The following is a 27,773-nucleotide window of genomic DNA, read 5'->3' as shown; positions in this document are numbered from 1 at the left end:
TTGTAAGAATTTGTGAAAATCTCATTGACTACATCAAGGTGTAATGCTTACAGGTTGTAAACCTCAATTTATAGAAGCTTACCACATTATATCAAGTTTTAGAAAATGTTGTTTCCTATAGTGCCGCCAAAGCAATTGAATAGAAAAAACATGCGCTCTTGCAGATCTAATTTCCAACAAATAGAGTTAAAGTTCTAGGAGAATGGCTTGTCACACATCAATAACCTCCTGCTAGCATATGGACCTTCTGGAGTGTCACGCAGGTCAGTCTTCCAGTTCATAGCCTGTGTGATGTCCGAAATCTCTCCTATGATGTCTTTGGAATCACGAATAAGTACATGCCCACCTGGCCGGAGGATCCGATCCATCTCCAGTAAAATGACTGAGATATTGCACCTGAAAATACAGGGGGAAAATCATTCATAGCCTATAAGTTCCAGTACTGCTTAGTCTCATTGCAAACTTGATATCTTGAAAACAAATTGCAAATTGAATCACTTTCTTCCGGTGACTACGGAGTAGGATGATTTCAATGACATTTTTATTCACAGATAGTAGCAGTGATTCTGTAGATACCTCTTCTGCTCCATAGAGAATAGATCAGATGCGTGCAAAAAGTCATAAGTTCTTGGATATGTGTCAAATGGTTCACACCTGAAGACAAAATGATTAATATAGTAAAATAAAAAAGAATCCAGATAAATTTAACCGTGTGGAAATGTTTTTATGGCAGCAATCATCCATGAGTTGATGGTATTAGAAAATATTGCAAGAGAAGTAGCTGAACTTAGGAATTGTTGCCTCTGAACACAAAAGACCCTTTAACATTGCATCGCAAGAAGAAAGTAATATCATTCAAGTCAGAATTTCTAGGTGTAACAGGAGTAAAGATATACCACTGCTATGCCAGAGTGAGCTATAGGGGAGTTTGATGAGTTGTTATGCTATTTTCAGTAAAATTAAAAACTGAGAATATGCAGATGCTGAAGAAAATAAAATGCTTAACCATCAACATCAATTGAAATGGCAAGGTAGTAAAAGCCTATGAATACATTAAGAGCAGAACAGGTAGGTGAAATTTGCAGAAGACAGTAACTTCAGTGAAAGGTCTAAACTGATTACAGTAGCAACAATCAGGGTTTGCCAAAAATGCATCAAGCATACCAGTCATGGGTCACTCCTATAAGGCCACGATTATAAATCACTGGCAATGTATTTGGCTCGCTGATTGGGACTACATTCATTACCCAACAATCAAATTTTTTATTGATTAGTGCAACCGCAAACCTGCAACAAAATTGTGATAATTATTATCCTGCATAGCACCAGAATAAAACAGAATTACAGGGAGCATGTAAAAATCCTACTAGTAAACTTCACAAGCATAAAGAGGAAGATTAGTGTGCAGATTAAGAGTTCATCAAGTAATACAAGATAGAGTTTCTTAAACTTCAACAATGGCACTCTACGCTCATTGACCTTATAGATGTTCTCACTTTTATACCCCATGATAAGTGTGAAAACAGAAGTATAAACACGCTGGTTCTGATATCACTGACCCAGGCATGCAGCCATGCAGGAAAGAATGTACACAAACACATGTAAAAACATTATCAACCCCCACAACAAAAAGATTATCAAGCCCCAGAAACAAGTAGGAAGTTATGGTTAATTAGTGCATTACAATTATATACAAACAATTAGTGATTGTTGGGAAAGACATTGAGATGAATGGATTTTGATCATTTTTATTTATATCTAAGAAATAGGAAACTATTAAAGGAAATTACATGAAATGGTATTAGCTCAGTTTGTCGTAGATCAATTGTAGCAACACCACAAAAAATGCCTCTTCAACGAAATCAATCTTTTATTTTAATATAGAAAATTAGTTCAATGCAAATTACTGAATGGATAAAAGAAATACTCACCCTCCAAATCCAGCTCTCATATCCATTACATTTCGCAATTTCCATTGTTCCCAATGAAAAACACGAACATGGCCCTCCACAATTTCATTCCAGTACTGAGACTCTGCCTCAAAAATATCATTTCTTGCTATATAAGCATCCATGTCAACTTCTTGGAGTCTTTGTGGAGGCTCATGAGACCTAGCAGGCCAGGAAGAAACATTTGCTCCATATCCATTCTCAGGAAGGCGAGTAATGCATGCTTTTAGGCTAACATACCTGCAAGAAACATGGAGTAACTTGAGGAGGTATCTAAGAAACATACAGCATGTAGTACACTTTAAAAACATTGGAAATTATTAGCAAGTAGAATTATCCCTATAAGATATTCATGAACTTCCAGAAGTACACAACTTTAAGAGGTTGCTTCTTGTTGAAAAGATGAGCTCAAATGTGGAAAACAGAAAGCTTCACTTCATTTGAGATTTTCATTCTAAAGCAAAATAATCCAATAAACATTTTTTAAAATAAAGGTGCTTGAATGCAGGGATCAAAAGAGGGAAAGCAGTCTATCTCAAAATACAAAAATCCAAACAACCATAAATTTGATGTCTAGCGTGCACATGACCAATGGAGATCATTTCTGGTCATTTGAATACTAGCCAATGGTGCTTAACAAGGATTTTCCACCAGCATGTCAAAGAAGTCAAGGATAGGTGTAAGGATGACATCTATTAGTTAAGACTTGAGAAACCTAGGTTGAGAATGTAAAACATCAGAGTTCACATTAACCACTAATTATTCATTTTTTACCATCCTATCCATGAGAAGCACTTTTAATAGAAAGTTCTTGAAGATACCAAACTTTGTTCGGCTGATCATCTGAATCACAAAGTTGAGGCTGGACTTCAGAGTTGCGACTCATGTAGCACAAGTTATTGAAAGGCTTCTGCCATATTGCTATGTAGCCCTCCTTCTTCACAAGTTGCCAACAAACACGAGATGTAAGGTCCTCCATATCTGTAAGTTTCAGAAGTGTCAAATTTCTAATTCAGAAGGAAAATTTTCATTTTTTCCCCCTGAAGGTTATATCTTCTTTTCAAAATGGAAAAGCTCATCAATATACCCCCAAGAGTTTTCAAACTATTGTCATTTCACCCCTAAATATTAAACACAGTTGTTCACCTAATAGAATAACATGTACCATGCCACTTCTCCTACAACTAAATTAAGGATGTTAATGGTTCTGTGATGACATTACAGGAGTTCTAAAACACTAGGAATCTTGATGATTTTGAAACTTTGGAAGGTGTTTTGAAAAACAAGATAAACTCTAGCAGGTGAAATGAAAATTTTCAATTTAGAATGTAAAAGAAAATGTGTAAATAACTGATACCATTATGAAAACAGTTATGTGTGAAGATCCTAGAATACACGAAGTCCAAGATACCAACTAGTGAAGATCCTAGAATACACGAATACACTGGTCATTCTAGTGGATATAATAGGTCCAAATACACACATTATGAAAATTTGAGCATATTTTGGAAAGTTTACGACTCCATCCATGGCTATCCACCAAGTTATTCTCTATACACACTGCCCATTAGCACACCCAGACATAATTACTCAGGATGGTCCACTTGCTCCCATTTCTATCATTAGCTTAACTAACACACTTCCTATTGAGTGCGCCTATCTTCTTCGACTCTAAACTGTGATAGATGCTTCCTCTCAGTTGGATATCTTATATCTTCAGAATATCTCTACAGCACTTATTGATGTGCTATTATGTCTTTTACCAAGATCTTTGAATAAAGTGGCAAGTGTCTTTATATGTCTAGTACCATCCACACAGTCTCTAATATCATCCATTCATTCTCAGTGTGTACTGTTCTACATCACTCAATTCACCTACCAATTCTTGTTTTAAATTAGAAGGTATTGAGGTGTATAGTTTCATCCTTATCACATTATGTGGAATGAATTGATTTCTCCAATTGTAATCCATTCAGAATGGGAATATCCATTATATACAAAATTACAATAGAAGAAAGAACAGGAAATTAATAGAGAATAGGAAACTAATTATTCTATACATTGAAAATTAATATCCTTCTAACTACATCCCTTGATTTCCTACTTATTATTTTATTTCAGTACAAGCTTCGAAAATTGTTCACAACTGTTCAACACGACTATTTATTTTGTACAAGTTATTCACAATTGTTTGACACTCCTCCTCAAGCGGAGGAATAGATGTTTTCTATTCTCAGCTTGACTATAAGATCATGAAATCTAGAACTGTTCGATCCCTTTGTTAGCACATTAGCCAATTGTAGTTCTAAAGAGACATATGACATATATACTAATCGTTCCTCCAATTTTTCCTTGATGAAATGTCTATAACAACGACGACGACGACCAAGCCTTTTCCCATTAGGTGGGGTCGGCTGTATGAATCCTTTTACGCCATTGAATTTTATCTTCTATTATATCATCATCTATATTTAAATAAATTTTATCTTATTTTATTGTTGCTAACCAAGTGTTTTTTGGTCTTCCTCTTCCTCTTTTGATATGTATGTTTATCATAGTTTCACATCGCCTAACAGGAGCATTTATTGGTCGTTTAAGTACATGTCCGTACCATCTTAAACGTGTCTCTCGGAGTTTTTCTTCAATAGATGCAACTCCGACTTTTTCTCTAATGCTCTCATTTCTTATTTTGTCCATCCTCGTATGTCCACACATCCACCTTAACATCCTCATCTCTGCAACTTTCATCTTCTGCTCATGTGCTCGAGTCATAGCCTAACATTCAGCTCTATATAACATAGCAGGCCTAACTGCGGTTTTATAGAACTTACCTTTAAATTTAAGAGGTACTTTACAATCACATAAAACACTTGACGCTCCCCTCCATTTCACTCATCCTGCTTGTATTCTATGTAAGACATCTCTCTCAATCCCTCCATCGTTTTGCAAAAATGAGCCTAAATATTTAAATCTCTCAGTTCCTGGCAACTCGTCCTCTCCTATCTTAACAATTGTTTCATTAATTCTAATATTGGATCCATTGTACGCAACTTTACCCTGCTTTTTTTTGTAAGAAGTTGTTTTCAGGATTCGTGACCTTTTGGTCATAAAGCAACAACTTTACTCTTGCGCTAAGGCTCCCCTTATTACTTCTAATATTGCTAAACTTAGGGGGCGTTTGGTTTAGGGTAATAGGAGTGGGGAATGGTAATGGGAATCATTGATTCCCATTGTTAATGTTTGGATTATAGGAATAGGAATACAAATAAGGGAATGAATCCTTGAAATTAGGTAATAACTCATTCCCATGTACCTCCCCTTCAATGAGCCATTACCCTATTTTCATCAATCAAAATATTCCCTTATTCCAAAAATACCCTTGACTTAAAACTAAAATTTTCTCCATTAACATCAAATATCAAATATCAAAATATATTTATTTATTTATTATTTCATATCACTTATCTCTCCTTATTCTCTTTCATTATATTTTCTCTCTCATCATTTTATCACACACTTTCTCTCTCCTTAATCTCTCCTATCACACTCTCTTTCCTCTTTTTTTTCTCATTACACTTTCTCTCTCATCATATTTTCTCTCTCCTCAATCTCTTCCATCGCACTCTCTTCCTTCTTTTTTTCCTCATCACACTTTCTCTCTCCTCAATCTCTCCCATCACACTCTCTTTTCTCTTTTTTCTCATCACGCTTTCTCTCTCATTATACTTTCTCTCTCCTCAATCTCTCTTATCACACTTCCTCCTTTTTTCCTCAACACACTTTCTCTCTCATCATACTTTCTCTCCTCAATCTCTCCTATCATATTCACTGTTCTCTTTTTCTCTCACCATACTTTCTCTCTCCTCAATCTCTCTCATCACACTCTCTCTCCTCATTTTTTCTCACTATATTTTCTCTCTCTTCATCCTCTTCCATCATACTTTCTCTCACATCATATTTTCTCTCATCATGCTCTCTCCAATCACACTCTCTTTTTTCATTTTCTCTCATCACACTTTCTCTCTCTTCATTTTTCTTATCACACTTTCTCTCTCATAATACTTTCTCTCTCATCATTCTCTTTCATCATATTTTTCTCTCACATTCATCTTTCTCTCACATCTAATTTTTTCTCTTATTTTTCTTTAAAGGTAAAAAAGGAAACTTTGATTTATTCCGATAGAAGATATATAACTAACCAAACATTGCTTTTAAGAGTGATATCCATGCTCATGCTCATACCCATTCCCATTCCACAATACAATGATTCCCATTCCGATTCCTATTCCTAGGAAAGAACCAAACGCCCCCTGAATTGATTGATGAGTTCATTGCTAGGTAAAAGTTTTCACAATCATGCAAACAATTGATTGGTCTCGCAATAGAACAAGAGTTTGTTGACTATTTGAAGATCATTTGAAGGTTATAAATAAAAGAGCAAAGACAGTTTGTAAGAGGTTCTAATATTGGATCCATTGTACGCAACTTTACCCTGCTTTTTTTTGTAAGAGGTTGTTTTCAGGATCCGTGACCTTTTGGTCATAAAGCAACAACTTTACTGTTGCGCTAAGGCTCCCCTTATTACTTCTAATATTGCTAAACTTAAATTCCATATATTCTGTCTTTAATCTACTAAGCTTAAAACCTTTCCCTTCTAGTGTTTCCCTCCAAGATTCTAGTTTAGCATTTACGCCTTCACATGTTTCATCAACCAAAATAATATCATCTGCAAATAACATGCACCACGGTACTTTGTCTTGAATGTGCATAGTGAGTTCGTCCATAATTAGTATACCATATCTTTATTGAAAATGCTTCTATTACCTGAAGTCTTTACTCTGGTTGTTACATCCTCATACATATCCTTAATTAGTTCAATATATATTACGCTAACACCTCTCTTTTCTAAAATTCTTCATATAATTTCTCTTGGGACTCTATCATAAGCTTTTTCTAAGTCAATGAATATCATGTGTAGATCTTGTTTTTGCTCCCGATATTTTTCAATTAATTGTCTAAGAAGATGTATAGCTTCTATTGTCGACCTTCCAGGCATGAACCCAAATTGATTTTCTGTCACTGTGATCTCCTTCCTTAATCTTTTTTCTATTACTTTTTCCCAAAGTTTCATAGTATGACTTATTAGTTTAATACCCCTATAATTTGCACAATTTTGTACGTCTCCTTGTTCTTATATAAGGGAACTAGAGTACTTATTCTCCATTGATAAGGCATTTTTTTTGTTTTCAATATCATGTTAAATAATTTTGTAAGTCATTCAATCCCTTATTTCCCTAAGCACTTCCATACCTCTATTGGAATATCATCTAGTCCAACGGCTTTTCCATTGTCCATCTCATTTAAAGTTTATTTTACTTTTGAAGTTTGAATTCTACGATTAAAATTAAAATTTCTATACTCATTTGACCTACTTAAATTATCTAAGTTAAGTTGGTCACCTAAACCTTCATTAAAAAGTTGATGAAAATATCTCTTCCACCGCTCTTTTATTTCTCCATCGTTTACTAATACCCTATTACATTTATCTTTAATACATTTTATTTGGTTAAGATCTCTTGTTTTCCTTTCTCTCACTTTAGCTATTCTATAAATGTCTCTTTCCCTTTTTTGGATCCAATTTTTGATATAATCGTTCAAAAGTTTCATTTTCGCTTCACTCATTACTTTCTTAGCTTCTTTCTTGGCTATTGTATATTTTTTAAGTTTTCCTCGTTCTTACAAATATATAATTCCTTATAAGCTATTCGTTTTTCCTTCACTTTCTCTTGTACTTTCTCATTCCACCACCAAGATTCTTTACCTAGTGGTGCATGCCCCTTTGACTCACCGAGTACACTCTTAGCTACTATTTTCAACTTTGATATCATCTTATCCCATGTTATATTAGAGTCATCGTACATTTCACCTAATGTTTGTACTTCTACCTTCTCCTTAAATATATTTTGCTTCTCATCCTTGATGAAATGTCTATCAATTAAAATATGCTTAGTCCGATCATATTGAATAGGATTATGAGCAATATTAATAGCTGACTTATTGTGAGTTTCACGGAGCATTCTTATTTGATTTTAAAATCATCCAGAATAACCTTTAACCAGAGCAATTCACATAATCCTTGAGCAATAGCCCTAAATTCTGATTATGCAAATGATCTTGTCACCATATTTTGCTTCTTACTCCTCTATATTACCAGATTACCTCTAAGGAAAGTACAATATCTTATAGTTGATCTTCTATCCACTAGAAACCTGCATAGTCTGCATTTGTGTAAGCTTCTAAAGCTAGCATCTCATTTCTCTTGAACAAATTCCCTTTCCCAGAGTGTCTTTCAAGTAATGTAATACTCGATAAGCAGCTTGAAAGTGAGATTATCTTGGATCATACATGAATTGGTTGATTACACTCACAACATATGCTATGTCTGGACAAGGGTGAGCAAGGTATATGAGCCTACCAACCAACCTGTGATACATCCTTTTGTTTAGTTCTTCCTTAACTTCTCCTATCTTGTGATTTGGATCCATTGGACTAGAAATCAGCTTACACCCAATCTTACATGTTTCAGCTAACAGGTCAATCACATACTATTGCTGAGAAATAAAAATTCCTTTGGTAGAGTATGTTATCTCAATACCACGGAAATACTTCAATTTGCTAGTTCCTTTATTTCAAACTCCTCTATCAATTTCTGCTTTAGGTCATATTTTTCCTTTTCATCATTTCCAGTTACAATGATATCATCTACATAGACTAAAAGAACCGTCACCTTCACTATAGTTCAGTGCTTAACGAAGAGAGTATGGTCCCCTTGGCTATGGTTATACCCAAATTTCTTCATGACTTTTGCAAATCTTCCAAACCATGTCCTAGGAGATTGTTTTAGACCATAAAGAGTCTTTCTCAATTTACATACTCTATTACTTATATCCCCTACAAATCCTAGTGGGAGGTTCATATAAATTTCTTCATCTAAATCTCCATGGAGAAATTCATTCTGCATGTCATACTATATGAGTTGCCAATTGAAGTGGGCATCCAAAGATAGCATAATTTTGATGGTTTGCATTTTTGCAACTAGAACAAAGGTCTCGTGATAGTATAATCTTTTGCCACCAACCTAGCTTTATATCTCTCCAGAGTTTCATTTGCTTTGTAATTTAGTGTAAAAATCCACTTACAATCAACAATGTTCTTCTCATTTGGCTTCTCAATAACCTCTCATGTCTTATTCTTTTCTAATGCATCCATTTCCTCCCTCATGGAATCTCTCCATGCCCTTTTTGACAATGCCTCATAAATAGTATTGAGAATAGTCATGGTATTTAGACTCACAATGAATCTTTTGTGGGTCAATCATAAGTGTTTAAGGGAAACATAGTGAGATAAAAGGTAGAGAGTGTTTGGTGCATTCTCTAATACATTTTCTAACCGCAATGGGAAGGTCAAGGCTATCTGTTAAGTCAGTGGATGATTCAGTAGGTTGTAAAGGTGGGTCAGATCTTATCATGATCCCAGTACAAGGGTCGAAGGTTTGTGGTTGAGGTTCTTGGACTTATATCGCTTCTGGAGCGGCCTTTCTCCTTGAATACAACTGAGGAATACTTAGAATATCACAAGAAACACTAGATGGAAAGGAAGATAGAAGTAACTCGCTAGATGGAATAGGAATAGTAGGTAATTCGATACGGACATGAGTAGGAGGAAGATCAAGAGCGTTAATGGGTTCAAATGACTCAGAAGTACTATCTTCTGTCATTGAAATCTCCCCCTAGGATAGGACTTGGAGAGTAGGCTATGTTTAAAGAAGGTAATATCATCCAAGATGGAAAATTTTTCAGATGAAGGGTGGTAACACTTGTACCCTTTTTGAGTGGATGGGTAGTCAAGGCAGATACATTTTATGGCACGAAGGTCTAGTTTACCTAATAGTGGACCATGGATATAGACAAAAGTAGTGCACTCAAAAATCCTAGAAGTAAGTATATTTGTGGTTCGGAAATGAGGATAAAAATCATTGAGGAGTTGCATGAGACTCTTGTTAACGACTTGCGGAAGTCTATTTATCATGTATGTGGCATTAAAGATAGCCTCTCCCCAATAGGATTTAAGGACATTGTTGTGGAAAAGAATGACACGAGTAGTGTTGAGTAAATGTCCATTTTTCCTTTTTGCTATTCCATTCTATTGGGGTGTATGAACACAAGACGAATCATGTATAATCCCCTGGGATTGGAAATAGGAGGACAAGGTTTGGTTAGCGTTATCGGTTCTAATGCTTTCGATTTTCACTCCAAATTGATTTTGAATCATTAAGTGGAAATTAAAAATAATAATACTCACATCAGATTTTTGTTTGAGGAGAAACGACCATGTAACCCGAGTGCAATCATAAATTAAGGAGAAACCATCGAGACACAGAAACATTGAGAATATTAGGACCACATATGTCACTATGAATAAATGAGAGGGAGTAGAACTTCTTTTATTGCTAATAGGAAAGGGTACACAAGAATGTTTTGCGAATTCACAAACATCACACTGAAATTCAAAAACATCCTATCCTTGAAAAAGATGAGGAAAGATGACCTTTAAAACTCTAAAAGAGGGATGACCAACACGTTTGTGATACAACCAAATGTTATCATTATTGGACTATGAAAGGACCAAGACATTATTCTTCTTAGTGGATTCAAAGTAATAAAGGCCACTATATTCCTTAGCAAGTCCAATCCTCCTCCCCGAGTCCTGATCTTGGAAAACACAATAAGAAGGGGAAAAAATGGCATGATAATGAAGTTTAGTAATTAATGGCATGACAATGAAATTTAGTAATTAATTTTTGAACAAAAACAAAGTTGGCAGACAGTTTTGGTACATGAAGAACATTTTTAAGGATAAGGCTAGGCGTAAGGTGAGCATTTCCAAAACCAACAATAATAGCTAAAGAGCCCTTTGCTACTACAATTTTTCTGTTACTTGAGCTAGGGTTATAAGTGTGAAAACTTTGAGAATTGGGAGTCATATGGTCTGTGGCACCGAAGTCTATTATCCATGAGTTATCAAAAAACTGTTTAAGATATTCATACAAAAAGGGAGTAAGGGGATACATGAGAGAGTTAGTTTCTCAATTTCTACATTGTTAATCCGCTAGGAAATGCAGAAGCAGAGAATTAGCAATGAAGGCTTAATGCTTTGATACCATGTGGAATGAATTGATTTCTCCAATTGTATTCCATTCAGAATGGGAATACTTATTATATACAAAATTACAATAGAAGAGAGAATAGGAAACTAATAGAGAATAGGAAACTAAATATTCTGTACATAGAAAATTAATATCTTTCTAACTACATTCCTTGAATTCCTACTCTGTGCTCACAGTTGTTTTATTTCTGAACAAGCTGTGAAAATTGTTCACGGCTGTTCAAACTGTTCATTCGACACAGCTATTTATTCTGTATAAGCTGAGAAAGTTCACTGTTCGACACTTTCCTTTCTTATCTTATTTGTGTTTGATTTCCCTTTGAATATATTAGACAGTAAGTTTAACCTTTAACTTGCTCCATAACATTTACTGTAAATTTTGTTCACATTCAAGATTCACAAAAAAGGAAAGGTCATTAGCATTAGGAATGAGCCTCGAGATTAGCGACTATCCATACCACCTTTGTATGTTCTTGTGGCTATATCCTATACCTCCTCTACCTGGCTCACTTGACTCTTTAAATCCTCAAAAGATGGTGTCTCATTTATTGAATCTTAAATTTATTCAGTGAGTCTTGATACTCACTAAAACATGTTAAATCTATGATTTCTGACAAACTTGTTTCTATTTCATTCTCTTTAGAGTATTTCGATATTTGGGAAATGTTTTATTCACCTTTATTTATTAAGAATGAATTGGCTTTTCTTAAATTAAAAAAATATGAATTTTTTTTTCCATGTTTCTATGTTGCGAAAGGGAACTTTGGTACAAAGTAAAGTTGTTGTCATGTGACCTTATAGTCATGGGTCCTCTTGCAATGCAGCGTCATGGTGCGTACAATAGACCCAATGTAATCCGACCCTTCCCCGGGACCCCACATTGATAGGAGCTTCGTGCACTGAATTGCCCTTATATTTCTATATTGCCAAAGAATCCCAATTTAATGTATTTGTTAAGGTGTTAAGGAGCAATTATGCTAAGAATATTTATCTGGCTTCTTTCAATCCTTTATTTCTAGACAAGAAATTCTCTTTATCAATCATATATCCTTATGCATCCCAACAACAGTGGTATAACAGAATCGTTTAGTTGAAAAAAAAAAAAGAATTATCATTTAGTTAAATATTGCTCTACACTTTTCATTGACATGGAGTTCCATTGAGGATTTTAGATGATGTTATTCTCACAGCATATCAATTTATAAACTGCATGCCTCTTAATCTCTATGGTCAAGTTCCTATATTGTCTTGTTTCCTCATGTTCCTATCAATTATCTTGCAACCAAGGTCTGTATTTCTTTCATAATTCTTCTCTCTTGGCAAAGATACCCTCTCATCTATAACGGTTGTCTTCTTATTACACTCGACTCGAAAAAAAAGGTATCATCACTAGAAACATCACCTTTGAATCCACTTAGTCTTTTCAGGCTACTCATCCACCTGTGAGTCTATTAATTTTTTCATCAATACCATCATCATTAAAGCCTCCACCAATGAGAACTTACTTTATAGTTGACCGTCTAGAGATTCCTTTGCTCACTCAGCCCCAGGTCCTATTCAATATCCAACCTCTGATTTTGATTTTCCAAATGCTCACCAGAAAGGCACTTTACAGTTGACTACCTCTCTTCTCATTTTTCATTTCCCATCTTATATTGCATTCTCACCTAACTATCTTCCCTTAATTTTTCTTTCATTTCACAATTTTATCCTAAGATTGTTTAGATGCGCTTGCACATCCACAATAAAGAAAAACTAGGGTCAAGGAAATGTATTTTGCATTCTGATGCCTACATGAGATATAGATTAATCCCCCTTATTCCTCAGAGATCTGGATGCTTCCTCTAATATGACACTAAAAGTTGAGTCTTCCGGTTGCTCTAGTATTAATGGTATCTCTTCCTCCTCACTTTTAGATGATGACATGGATGGTCTTGTCTCCCATCTCGGTTGTTGAGTACCTATTAACTTCCGAGTTGTCCTCTTAGATCAATGGGGGCAACTCCTGGGGCTTCACCTCCTTTTGTGTCGATGAAGGGATTTCGTGGAGTTTGATCAACTTGCTCCACAATTCATGTTCGCTTTTGTACTCATCTCGCACAATATATTTTCATGCAAAATATGTATTTATTAATTTCATTACCTTGTTGTTCACCTCAAAACAAGTTGCTTCTTTGTCCAATTTTCCTTGCTTAAGATTCTTCCTTTATTATCCTTCGGAGCTTCAAAGCTTTTCCTCAAGGCAAGCCATTCATCAAGAAAATCTCCATCATTGATCTTCAATGGTTGAAGTCTCCTAATTTGAATGGTGGTAGAACTCACATATCACAGCCGAATCCATCTCCAAACTCTTATCGGATTTGGTGGATTCTCCTTTTAGAGTTGTTGCTTAAGGCAATTAAACCTCTTTGGAGAAGAGGAGCCACGTGCTCTAATACCAATTATAAGATCGTGTAGCGTGACTAGAAGGGGTGAATATGCATGTATTTTTCTTTTCGTTCATTCATTCAATTTTGTGTTTCTACAAAATATTAATATGCAGCGGAAATATAGAAAAACCAAACAAACAAACAAATACAAAACCAATTACAAACACTTTTGGAATCCTCGATTCCTATTTCACTGCATATGACCCCTTGGTGGGTTAACTTTAGTGACACTGTTATCTTTTCTCCTTTCTAGACACCTCTCAGTGGTAGAGAAAATGAAAAATACAAGCCAATATTAGTCCCTATTCTTTAGGGCCAATACTAGAAAACAAAACTACGAGCCAATATAATTAAATGATAATAATACAAAAACTTAAATTCTTGAAATGAATGGCTCCTTGTCATTGTAGATGGCTGTAAATTTACTCAACTAGGCCCTGAAAACAGCAGCACTCTTCTTGGAACTAAACACGAGCAATTGGTGATAAAATTTCTATGAGATTGGATTATATAAAGTTGTACTCAACTACAATCAATTTTTTTAGTACTAACTGCTTCAACTAAAATTACTTCTTAGACGACTAGATTCAACCATGTACATCACCTCATTTGGATCTTACCGACTTTGTTTTAGTCTACTAGAATGTCACTTTAGTCAACTAGACTAGACTAGATAAAATTTGAGACCAAATCTTTTGTTGCAACCGCATCATCTAATGATGCAGCTTTTAGTCGACTAGAATGTCATTTTTAATCAACTAACCATGTTAGTCGATTAGAATGTTATTTCTAATCAAATAGTACGTCTGCCTAGAGTTCACTCTTCTAAAACTTCCACATATGCCTAGAGTTCACTCCTCCGAGATTACGTTTGCCTAGAGTTCACTCTTCCAAAACTTCCACAATTATTAAATATTTGCTCACCTTTGACCTACTTGGACTTCCTCACATATGTCTTAACCTTAGGTCAATCTTAACTTGTCAGAACTTCCTATCAACCAAGTGTCTCTAGAACTTGAACGCCACTTAACATATTGCTTAAACATCAAAGCCCTTATTCATGGTCAACCTTTGACCAATTAGTCAACAAGGATCAAAGGATGATTGCACCAACAAATCTCATACACCAACCAACTAGCTCCCCTGACTTCGACAACATCTATGGCCGAGTTCACCTAAGTTGTCATGCACCTCGTCTCTTGTACACACATCACTCCACTCACATCCCTCGTAGAATTTTTCCAAGCCTCAAAGTCTTCTCACGTCAAGTTGCTCATCTATTGGATACAACTAGTCCTCAGCTCCTCCTCATGTCATCCTTCGCACCTTTGCTTACGTAGTTCACCTCCCTAACTTTACATGCTTCGATGTTCCTCGTCCTACAATCCCTCAAATGCTAACACCATCTTTGTCTAATCTCCACGAGCCCCATTCTTTGTCCGTGCCATCCTTATTTAATCTCCAAGGAGCTTGAGCCATCGAATCAATAAACACCTTGACCACTCCAAATCAACCTACATATATGATAGATCCTATGCAATGTAATACACAAGTAGATTATGAAACAAATCTAATATAAGCCCTTTTCCCAACTCGTTAAAGCACTTAGCTGCATTACCACAATAGGGGACAAAAGCTACAACAATTTTACCTTTTTAATGATTAGCAATCCATTTAAATTAGCTATAAGAAAACAGGATATAAAGAAAGTTTCAAACACATGACAAACTCCCCCTTCACCAAAGCTCCCTTTGAGTTAGGAATTGTCGAAAAAAATGCTACTTACGGAGAATAAAGACTAACTTAACCCCTTATACTTTGGAGAAACCTATTAACCCCTTATACTTTGGAGAAACCTATTAATCTATAGTACCACTTGGGGTATTGATTCTCTCGGCCATATGTCTGCTGATACACAAACCATCAGTTGACAAAACAATGAAACACTTGGGGTGTGGCTCCCCTAACTTCAACCACATCTATAGTCGACTCCGCCTAAGTTGTCATCTACCCATCCCTTATATGTAAGCCACTCCACTCACATCCCCCATGGGGTTTCTCTAAGGTATTCTCAAGTCATTCGTCATGTCATCCTTGGATATATCGAGCCCTTGGCTCTTCATGTCATCCTTCATGCCTTCACTTAAGTTGTTCACCTCCTCGACTTTGTCGTTCTCTAGTGCTCCTTGTCTTGTCATCCCCAAATGTCTGCACCATCCTTCTTCGATCTCTATGCACTTCAATCAAATTGTAAAATTGCAAGTTTTCCTCGAAGAAGCCCCACAACTCCTTGGTAATGTGAACGCTCTGACCCTAATTATAGAAGCAACAACTGTCGCTCATTGCAACAGAAATCACGATGTCAACAATGTAGTTCTTACCAGATTTGTTTTTTGTCACCACCTCAATTCATTGTTGCTTCAATAATCCAATTCCTCCACATTGTTGCCTTGATCGGATGTTGATAGTATCTATTTTTCCTCCGACTTACAGATCTTTGACTTATATTCCCCTTCCCATAATTAACATTAAGAACTAAATATGATCCCTTCTGTTGCATTGTGTGTCAATTGAGGGAGCATGACCAACCAAGAGAATAGCCCATAGTGCGAGAGGTACGGGTGGCACACAATCATTTACCCTATGTCGATTAGTCTTGCGTGCTAGTGTAAGGTCGAAACAAAAAATTTCAACCGTGGCAATGGCACAACTCTATATTTGATTACATGCTCACCTCTACATGTGAACTCGCTAGAATTAAAGTTAGGATTGGCAAATATTGAGTGAGATATCAATGTATCCCAAATCAACCTAATTTTACTAAACTTTTAATTAATTCATCCTATCAAATTTCAGTTTTACTCAATTTTAAATATTTTAATTTATTTTCTAGTGGAATCTAACTTAATTCTAGCCTTTTTTTAAACCTCTAGTTATCAAACTTATCAATCTTCATGAGATAATTAATTTATCAAGAAACATTGAACTGGGCTATGTTGATATCAATCTGAACTTCAGTGATATGCCTCTTTATCAACTACTGACAATCATATTTATGGTAGATTATATACATAGAGCATGCTCTATGAGTATTGATACTTTGGCAAATTTTGATAATATTTCAATAGTAAAGTTATGTTTAGGGTGATTATCAACAGAAGATTACTCTTAACTAGAAAAGGCAAGATTTTTTAATGTGTTAAAGGTAGATCTCAAACTTTGCTGGATGTGACAGAATATAACTATCAACTGCAGTAAAAGTTGAATTTTCAATATAAGTATGAAGGTGAATTTCGTCAGTACATGTTCTCCTTCAACCCCTATAAACTTCAAACCTCTATTCCAATAAGCTAAATGTGACAGAATATTTACAGAAACAAACAGAATAGGGAAGCATGGTAATAACTTCATATTTGCAGCCAGTGAATTTTGATATGAAAAAAAATTGACACTCAACTATAGCATTAGGACATACCTTTCCATGCCGCTTGTTGGGCTTCCTCATGCTTATAAACAGGTTGTGCTGCCCAAACAAAGTAACCACCAGCTCTGAGCAATCTGTTGACCTCAAGAAGCAGAATCCCATCTTAACCATTTGTGAACAAACTGATTAGTACATCAGTATAGTTGAAACAGAAAAGCTATGAAGAATTTGTTCAAGCATTACACAACTATAATTCGTGACTTTCAGAAATAGCATAATTACTATAAATACTTGACAAGATAAAGTGAAAAATAAATGCAGATAGTGACAATTACTGGATAGATTCTTCATCATAGAAAATAAAATTCAGGTATGTCCCAATAAAATGTAGAACTACTTACCATCACGGGTCCAGTTTATTCTGCATCTTGAACAATGAATTAGATCAAATGCCTGGCTTGGATATGGCAAGCGATGAGTTGCAAAAGCTACTACCATTGCAGGTACACCACGTTCAAGAGCAAACTGAATCTGATTTTCATGGACATCTTTTGGAGCTATTGACATGGTGATCACGCTCCGTGAAAGTAAAAAAGCACCAAAGCTAGCTACACCACATCCAACATCAAGAGCAACTCTTGTACGATTACCAAATGCAATTTCTGGAACCATCTAAAGTTTGTCCAAGAAATAAGTGCACTGAATACACAGGATAAATTTAACCATACATAGGATAATGAAATATTATTACCTGGGAAATTTGATCTAGGTACTCATTTGCTCCATGGATAAATTGAGTCCCACCACCTGGAAATTTGAACTTATCTTTCTCCCTAGATATCCAATTTTGTCCTCCTTTATCTTCAACCAGCCGTGTGTGGGGCACATTGCTAAACCATACCTAAGTGCAAATTTTCAGGAAAATATCAGAAGCATAACAAAACAGCCAATGTTGGTCTTAAGTCCCAAAACTTCAGAAGAATGGACCTTAGCAGTATTTGATACAAGGCCAGATCATCGCCTATAACTGCCATGATAAATTCTAATCTTCCTAGTACCTTGACATGCAAAGAATACGGCCAAGAGGTTGTTGAGAAAGGATCTATCACATCAACGCTTGAAAGTAATGCAATATAACATTTTTTTCTCCCATTGTTATGAGTTGGTGTGGTTAAAGAAGTTAATCATGATTAAATTAGGTTAGCAACTTTAAATAAACTTACTTTTGGTGTGTTAACTTTAGGAAAAGGTATTCATTTTTTTTAAAGAATCATTTACATATTATCTGTAGAACTCATGAGAAAACCCTAATTTAAGGTACCAAGGTGTAACTAAACTAGGAATTTGAAGGGCATGGCCTAGGCCTAGGAGGGTGGTTATTCGAATCAGTGCGAGTCCAACCAACCTGGCCTAGATCGAGCTATGGCGGGCCACACACCACCTAGGTCAATCTTGGCCTTGACACATTACAAGTACAAGCACATGCCTGATTGGTTCAAACTGACAAACCAAATAAAAACTATTTATTTAAAATTTTAAGAAATTCTTAAAATAGAACTTTAAAAAAATTAATATAAGAAATTATAAAGAAAAGTTTAAATTTTTAAAAATATAGAATTGGAATAAAAAATTATAAAGTATATATGTTAGTTTATGAGACACTGAGAAATGAAAACGAAATTATGAGCTTGAGATACAAACGAGATTCTATTTGCACGAGGGGTGAGAAACAAGTTTAAACAATTTATATGGTAATGATCATAATTCCATTCAAATTTTATTTTTTTTTAAATCTTGTAGGGGTATTTAAGTCATTTGGCTCCATTTAAAGGGGGAAAATAGAGGAAACTAGCCAAGGTCTATGTTGTTCCAAACCAAAACTATATCAAGTATAAACTGACCACTACATATGAGAAAATTAATAGCTGGTATGGCCCAATTCGTCCATGTCTGACCTATTTACGGAAAGGCCATGTCGAGCACAATCTAATTAGTGTCAAGTCAAGCATGAGCTAAGCCAAGCACCATCTAATGGTTACTTGAATCAATTAGTAGATTTCTCTGCTATAGCCCTTGAGTTCCTTAAATTATCCAACTATTGTAGCACAACTCTATCAGATCAATAGCTCCTTCCGACTTTCCTACTATAGCATTAGTCAACTGTCAAATTAACTCAGCCTTAACAGAAATATTCTATTCATTGGATGATTACTCTAAGTCGACTGAAGATTTAATTCAGCTCACCAATGAATTACACTCACGTCCAATTGACTAGAGCCCCAACTATGATCATCTTAATAATCAAATATTGTATAGCTGACCCTCTCCTAAATATACATGTCTCCTTACTCTCATAATTCTCATACTAGAGCTTGACTTCGCCACTAAGGTTGACTACCACTAGACTACTCATCCCTTAGATGCATCATGCCCTCAACTCACTCTATGCACCATCGATGACACTTCACCTACGTAGTTCACCTTCTTCTTCCAACTATCATTAGCGTTGCATCCTCGTATTATGGAACCTCATATGTCCTATAATATCCTTCTCCGCTCACAAGCTACTAAGCCAACCAACTTGGTAACAATCATGCTCCATGAGCTGCTCCAACACCACCTCAATATTTCTCATCCTATGATTTCTTGGATACCTCATACAAGCTTCTTTGAACTTCATTGGACCTATAAGTCATTGAGTATGTGCCCTTACCTACCAAGTCATTATCAACTCTCAACATCGTGAAGTTACACTTTCTCCAAGCTCTAAAAGTGTACTGCACCCATATAAAATACAAATGCAAGGCCTAATTTAAACTCTTTGCACGTATATCAAAATTTAAGGTTGAATTCAACCTCTTAGAGCACAATTGCATTAACAAACACATAGGCTAACACGGAGTTAAGAAACTACTTGCTAGAGTGGTCATGCTCTGAGGTTTCATCTTGATGTGATATCCACAATTTCAGTGGAAGCAAAACATCCTTGGCCTAAACTTGTCAATGAGGTTGGTGAGACCCATGGTTGTCAAAATCAATCAATACTGATAGAGATTGCCCAAGTTGAATTGGTATCTTAAAAGGTTTATCGATCTTTCTTGAGGAATCAATCATCTCGCAAATTTTCTTTAAAAAAAAAATAGAGATTAAAAGAAATTAGAAAATAGATTAAAATGGAAGTAAAAAAAAAAGATATAGGTCAAAACTTTGTCAAGCTAAATTAATTTTGACAAACATGGCCAATCTACGAATTCTTTTGAATCTTAGCTTTAAAACAATTCTTACAAGAGAGGGAGACAACTTTAGTTACTCTTGTAAATTCTATCTTAAATTCCTCATGTACTCAGCCACTATAATTTCTTGCAAGATTAACAAAATAGCTTTATTGTTACATGCAATTTGTCACAAAGTAGTCAAAGTGCCTCATCTATATCTTCTTTATCTAGTGTCAATCAAGAGATGAGACTATTGATTGAGAGAGCATATACTACCTCTCTAGCTCTCTCAATCAACACTACCTCAAAACCACTTCTCAATCACAACCAAGCCTTTATCCCACTAAGTGGGGTCGCCTCAAAACCCTTTCTTAATTAAACTTAATAGTATGGAAGATTAAATAATAGTTTATTATAGTATATAATATATAAATATCTAATATTACTTAATTACTTTATTGATGGATTCATACATAACATCCGCTTATATTTTACGCTGGCTAGCAATCTAATACAACCCTCCTTTATCCAGACTTAAAATCAACCATGGTGGAGTTTACTTCTCTTTGTATAAAAACAAAGGGGAAGTACAAAGTTGTGTGAATTATAAGGACATTAAGCTAATGAGTTATATCCTGAAACTTTGAAAGGGAGTGATTGAAAAAATAAGTTACATAGTATATATTGTTTGCATATGATATTGTTTTGGTTGATGAGACATGAAAGTAAATGCTAGGTCAAATCTTAGCAAGAAATACGGGAAGCAAAAGGTCTGAGGTTTAGTAGAGTGAAGACAAAATATATGAAATTTAAGTTTAGCCAATTGTTAACATAGGATATGACGAGTTGCATGTACCTAAAAGCTTTAAGTATGTAAAATATTTTTTGCAGAAAGAAGGAGAGATTGATAAAGATATTTTACATAATCATAAATAGGATGGCTAAAATGGAGAAGAGCATCAAATATTCTTTGTGATCATAAGATACCTCTAAAGCTCAAAGGCAAATTTCAACAAAAAAAAAAAAACTAGACCTTATAGATTATATCAAGTTTAATGTTGAGCTATGAATCGAATACACTAGTAGAAGATGAGAATTACAAAGATGAGGATATTAAGGTGGATATGCAAATATACAATGATAGACATCAGAAAGAAAGTCGAGATTGTATCTATTAAAGAAAAACTGAAGATGCGTTTAAGATGAATGAATATGTACTTAGGTCTAATAAATGCCCCGGTTAAGTGACTTAAGACTATAACAAATGCGCACATTAATCAAGGAAGAAGGAGACCAAATAAGGCTTTAATTACAATGATAAAATAGGATAAATTTTATTTAAATATAGATAATGATATTGTAGAGGTCAAGCCCAATGGCATAGGAGGATCCAAATAGCCAAGCCCACTTAGTAAAATAAAGGCTTGGTTATTGTTATTGTATTTAATTACTTTCCATTAATGTAATACAAGAAATAAATATTTTTATATTTTTAATTATTGATTCTATATTAACACAACATAATATATCAGCTAAAAATCTATAAGAAATGCACTTAGTTTTCTATAATTTTATTTTATCAAATAGTGACAATGAAAATTTGATATTACCAACCTAAAAATACAAGAACATAATTTCATTGATACTAAGGCCAATCTAATTATCCAACTTTACTATTCATTAGTTTTATTATGTTATTAATGTTAATATTTCATAAGACATAATATAGATCCTTATTATGATTAAAAGTCATTTTGTCCTCGCTTATATCAAATTGTTTAATTTTTTCTATTTCTGCTAATGTTTCCAATTTCATTAATATAATTGATTCAATATAGCCAATATTTAAATTTTTTACCATATAACACCAATACCAATTTTGTAACCATGGTGTGGCATGTGTGCAATTTATACACTGAATAGTAAGCAACAAGCGACTTTGTGGATGTGTTGCATGTTCGCACATGATGACACTAATCACTATCACATGTGGATGTATATTTGGTTACAAACACAATACTGCCTTAGCCTCATTTTAAATAAGCAAAATGTATCATTGTATGTTGGAATGAGACAAGCAACTACCTTGTCGTGAATATGGAGTTGTCGCTCAAGAAGGCGTGTGTAGAGGATGGGACGAGGTCATAGAGGTTTTATGGCATCAACCTTGTAGGAATGGAGCATCGACAAGTGACCAAGATAACTCACATGCTTATTGTAAAGGCATACAAATACATTCAACCTTACTTGCATTACAAGGTACTTGACATGCCTAGTCTCACAACTTTAAGGGAAGGATGAATTTGAAGTGAGAGACAAAATGAGAAGAGAAAGAATAGGTGGATAAGAATAGACTTGAACCTCTCCCCTAAGGGAATAACTCTTTAAAAAACCATGAATCTAAAGAGGGGGCTTTATATACATGTTAACTTTGGAGAAAAGGAAATATTTGTATTAACTTCTTTTTATAAGAAATTCATACTATTTATCGAATTCGTGATAAACCCCAAACTTAGAGGGACTAATATGGGACTAAATCCACTATAGCTAATGCCTAATAAATCTAATATTCTTAATAAAGAAATATGACTTATTGAACTACGTGCGATGATTTAGGGAAAAAAATAATGATGAGTTAGAAAAATAACATGGTAACTAGATAATAGATTTTAGATTTGATATATATAAAAACAAAAAAAAAATTATAAAAATGGAGTAGATATTAATAGAAATTACACTGTCAAGGTAGAAGAAGAGAAAAAAAAAAGAGATAAGGGATAAGATTGTAGAAGTTATCAAAGCTAAACATAGAGTTATATTGCTAGTTGATTTTAGAATATGAGATACTAAATGTAATGTTATAGCATTAGTTGGTTTAAGAAAACGAGATACTAAATGTAGTGCTTGTGCCCATTAGAAAAATTGAATTATTAAATCATGAATAAATGTTTGGGAGCACAATTACTTATAGGTCACTGACAATTTATCTGAGCGAAAATCATGCACTTAAACAAGATATTAATGGACATACAAGAAGAGACATAGGAGAATACAAAGATGAATATGGATGTTTTATGTTTTGGATAGAAAATGAAGATAGATTTGGAGAATATAAGAAGAATGGTACAATTTTAAATCACAGCATCTTATGATCATATAATTGTTCATTGAGTAGTGTCAATTGGCATTGGTGAAATTTTTTATTTCGCATGCCGACTAGCATGTAAGAAGCTACAAAATCCCCAATGCAACAAGTGGAACGTAATGTTTGCATTCACAATTCGCATGATGCTTCCTTCATCAGTATCTTCAGCAAGAAGCTCTGATTGAATAAATTGTCACATCGAGCACCTAATCAAGAACTCATATGAGAAACTCTGAGTCATTCCTTCAATGCATTACAAGAAGCTCCACATTGGCTCCTTCTCTATGCTAGAAGTCACGACACAAGAAGTTCTGCGTTGGCTCCTCTACGTTGAACTCTCCTTTGAGTTTAAATCCTAGCTTACTCCTCAAACATCGACTCGTGTGTCATGACTCACGTTTCTCCGACCCCATGTCATGTTTTGCAACACATGTTTCTCCAACGTGGATAAGAGACAAGCTTCCTCATCTCCTACTCTTCTTCCTCTTCTTCTTCTTCTTTTTTCTCCTCACATTGGAGCAATTGATACTGTTTGTCGGCATAGATCAAAATAGCACGAAACAGTTTTGTTCCGACTGGAACCATATCGCCAATTCAGCAAAAGATTTTAAAGCTTATGATTGTTTATACTTATTTCAAGGAGTAAGATATATAACTTATAAGAGATGAATTTTTTTTTCCTTACTACGAAGGTATATTGGATTATGTGTAAAAATTATAAAGTAATTTCAGGAAAATGCTAACTAATAAACATTGATAGATACAAGGTTTAGAAATGTATGAAGAAAAATATGTTTCTAATTCTAGAAGAGCTAAATGATGAAATTTTAAAGACAGCAATGTAAACTTCCTGTAGATAGAATGAACATGAGCTAAGAGTAAAGAATTTGCAAATTTTATATGGGGGCTTTGATGACAAATAAGATACACAATGTCGCTTGCATTGAAGAGCTTAAACATGGATGTTTAATAATTATAGAGTTACAAAAAAGGAGAGTTGGCAGGGGTATGAAGAAGTACAAAATGTATCTGTTTAAAGATGATATATTATAAGAATGGGAAAATTATTATCAAATGAAAAAAAGTTGGATAGGTGCATAGTAGCTAAAATTGGACTGGATCAATTAGTCCGGACGAAAAAATTCAGATTTAGGCTTGGTAAAGTTTGGTTATTTGAGCAGTTCAGATATGCAATTGAATCAGAGAAAAATTCATTGGAGATTTTCAACAAACTAGAAAAATAAACCAGTTTCATAAAAACTAATTGGGTTTTGCCTAGAGTCATAAAATTCTATAACACCTCTTAATAGCTTCTCCAGAGTGCACCATCTTCTTCATTGTCAATCAACAGGTCATCTTCCTTGATGACATTTTCTCTGATTGTCCATTGGGAATTGGCTGCAAAATCATAGATGTCTAAATTCCTGCCTCAAATATCTGACTTCAAACACTGAGGTTTTACTGTTTATATAAATTTACAGCATCTGTCATACACTTTTAAAAAGAAAAAAAAAATCTTTATGATTGTTAAATTGACAATGTTTATCATATAGATTTTATTTTTTATATTGAGATGTTACTAATAGAATAATAGTTTAGTGTCTTATCTCGTGTTGCGATGATTACGCTTTTAATGAAAGTTGTACAAAAATTATGATTTAGATTTAGAATTTATATGTTACAACTTGTATAGGTGTTTTAAATAAATTTTCAAGTGACCTATGAAACGTATGATTTTAACATTACATATCTGAGATTTTTTTATTAGTATTCATATATTTATATTAATTGACTTTTGTATTCCTAGCTTCTGGTTCCTTGTTAGGTTGTCCCAGTAGGTTTCTAGTTTGATATGCAATCCAACCAATTGACCCACTGATTGACCAGTGACACAGTGTTTTCAGATTCGACAACCAGTCTAGTTTTCATAACTATATATACAATCGTGTTCTAGTTATAAAGGAATCAAATTGAAAAGTCATATTATAACTTTTGGAAAGATGTTATGAACTCAATAAAAAAATTCTCATGTATTGTGTTAAGTAGTATAAATGTAGATTCATAAAGAGTCAATTGTAAATTCAAACCTTTCATAGTAGTATTGGATGAATTCACTAATCACATTCTAAATAAATCACATTGGTGTATGTTATGCGTAGATGTCTAGATGATACTGTGAAAATAGATAAAAATTCAAAGGTTGAATTATAGAGAGAAACTTAGAAAATAAATTTTAAGTAAAAACTAAAACTAAATATATGAGATGTAATTTCAGTTATAAGTAAAGAAATGAAAGAAGAGCAATGAGATGTAGACATCAAATTAGATATCTTAGATCTCTTAATAATAATAATAAACAATATATTGATAAAGGTAATGATAGATAAAAAAATGAGTGTTTGAGAAGCTCTTCTAGAGTATTTTGTGATCATCATGTTTTCCTAGACTTGGAAAAAAAATTATAAGACTATGTGGTAGGACCTGTCATGCTCTATAAATCAGAGTGGTGCTATTAGGAAGCAACAACAACATAATTAGTGTAATAAAATAAGATTATTAAAACGAATGTATGAGATTATTAAAAAGGAACATTGAAAAATACTATTATCCTATAGCAATTAAATATAGCTCCAATAGATGAGAAAATGGAAAAATATATTGAGATGCTACATACACAACCTGTATACTTTCTAACTTGAAGAGTCTAATCAATTAGACCAAATGTGTGACAGATAGAGGAAGACCAAAGAAATTTCAGTTTGCATAATAAAAAAAAAGTTGATTTAGTTTATTTGAATATTATTGTTGATATAACCTGGCATATAATTCAGTGGAGTATAAGATCCATGTAGCATCAAATTGGGTTGGTGATACTGATGATAACATGAGTAGCATAAGTAAAAGACACTGTAAAACAAGAAACACAGAAAATTAACCCACCAACTTTGATTCCTCCGCATTTGATCAAGCACTTGAATAAGGATATTATTGTGTAATAAATAATAATTGAAACATTGTGGAGATTTATCACAAGATGCTCATATCACAAACAAATTTTACCAGTGAGAGTCAAGTGTGAAAGTCAAGCATTCCAGATAACCTAAATTTATGTTGATAAGTATGGTGGGTCCCCAAGATTACTCATCTATATTTATCATCAAGTGTTGTTTCTGGGACCTTGCCATCCTTAGGATAACTATTGTTATCAGGTCAGTTTGAAACTAAGGCCAGAACTTAGTCATTCATTTGTACGGTAACAGTGTTTCTTTTACCCTTTTTAGCAACCGTTGCTGATCTATAAGTATACTACATCACTTTCGCCGAAAACAACTTTCACCTTTCTATTAAGGTAGAGTATCAGGCATGGGTTGCAGAATTTGCTAGCATAAGAAATAGAAATTCTTGTAGATATCACAAAGAGTTCTTTCTTTCAAGATAGACAACAAGGTTGGACTTACAGAACCGTTTTTAGATTCTTCAGATTGCTACTTCAGTTTATCATAAATATGAAGCAATAAAAAGACCTCAGTAAGCTGCATTACGCTAAACAAGGAGGAAAAAAAGAACGAAAAAAAAAAAAAAAAAGATTGGAACCTCGTCTCTGCTTTGGGGCCAGGGAATAGGTTTCTTGTAATCCTCTGGTGCCGGAACTAAGCAATCCAATCCCTTGCCCTCCTGCGGGCAATGCCGCTCGAATCTCTCCCCCCGTTCCGTCGACTTAAGCTCCCTAATGGCCTCCTCGTTGTCCATGCACGGTATGTACTCACTCATATTCTTCGGACAAGCCTTGAACTTGTCGATCTTCACCCTAATACTCTTATCCCCCTCTTTTCCTCCTTCCGCGGCCGTCTCATTAACCCCAGCATTACCCTCGTCCCACCCGTCCGACGGATCCACCTCCCCCTCGTCGAAATCTACCCTCATCGTGCCGTTTCCATCGACGATTCCGACCCCCTGCTTTGTCGGCGGCGGGGAGGTCAGATCGAGGGGCGGGGGCGGCGCAGCAATCGGCGGCGTAGCGTCGGTAACGACGGAATTGGAGTCAAATGTGATTTTGGAGTTGGGGGACAGGGACACGGAGGGGGCGGAGAGGCCGCCGGTGTCTTCGCCGCCGCCTCCGCCTCGGGAGAAAAACACGAGCTGGGGGGAGACATCGTTCCAGTTCATTCCGAGGTAGAATGAGACGAGAGCGGTGAAGAAAAGGACGAAGATCTTGACGATGAGGTGGGACTGAAAGAGGTCGGCGCCGTAGAGGAGGAGAGATTTCGCCATGGTTGCTCGCTTGCGGAGCGGAGCCGCGGAGAGTGAACAAAACGGGACGCGTTATCTATGTTGTTGATTTTGTTAAGGTGGAAAATACGAATGATAATATATATTATTGTAAGG

At 34.9% G+C, this 27,773-nt stretch overlaps 1 protein-coding gene across 1 annotated transcript; it reads right to left on the bottom strand.

The window, feature by feature from the left end:
• Nucleotides 1–27,732, bottom strand: LOC122006942 (probable methyltransferase PMT11). Its single transcript, XM_042562650.1, has 9 exons — nt 26,982–27,732; nt 17,779–17,928; nt 17,429–17,699; nt 17,079–17,189; nt 2,771–2,930; nt 1,932–2,189; nt 1,165–1,287; nt 577–654; nt 1–396 (listed from the first exon to the last, which is right to left on the bottom strand). The coding sequence occupies exons 1-9, from the start codon at nt 27,657–27,659 to the stop codon at nt 195–197; spliced, it is 2,031 nt and encodes a 676-aa protein (XP_042418584.1). The 5' UTR covers nt 27,660–27,732; the 3' UTR covers nt 1–194.
• Between the last annotated feature and the right edge of the window lie 41 nt (nt 27,733–27,773).

This window comes from Zingiber officinale, chromosome 7B (assembly GCF_018446385.1).
Source record: "Zingiber officinale cultivar Zhangliang chromosome 7B, Zo_v1.1, whole genome shotgun sequence".
NCBI lineage: Eukaryota > Viridiplantae > Streptophyta > Magnoliopsida > Zingiberales > Zingiberaceae > Zingiber > Zingiber officinale.
This window is presented reverse-complemented; position numbering and strand designations above follow the sequence as displayed.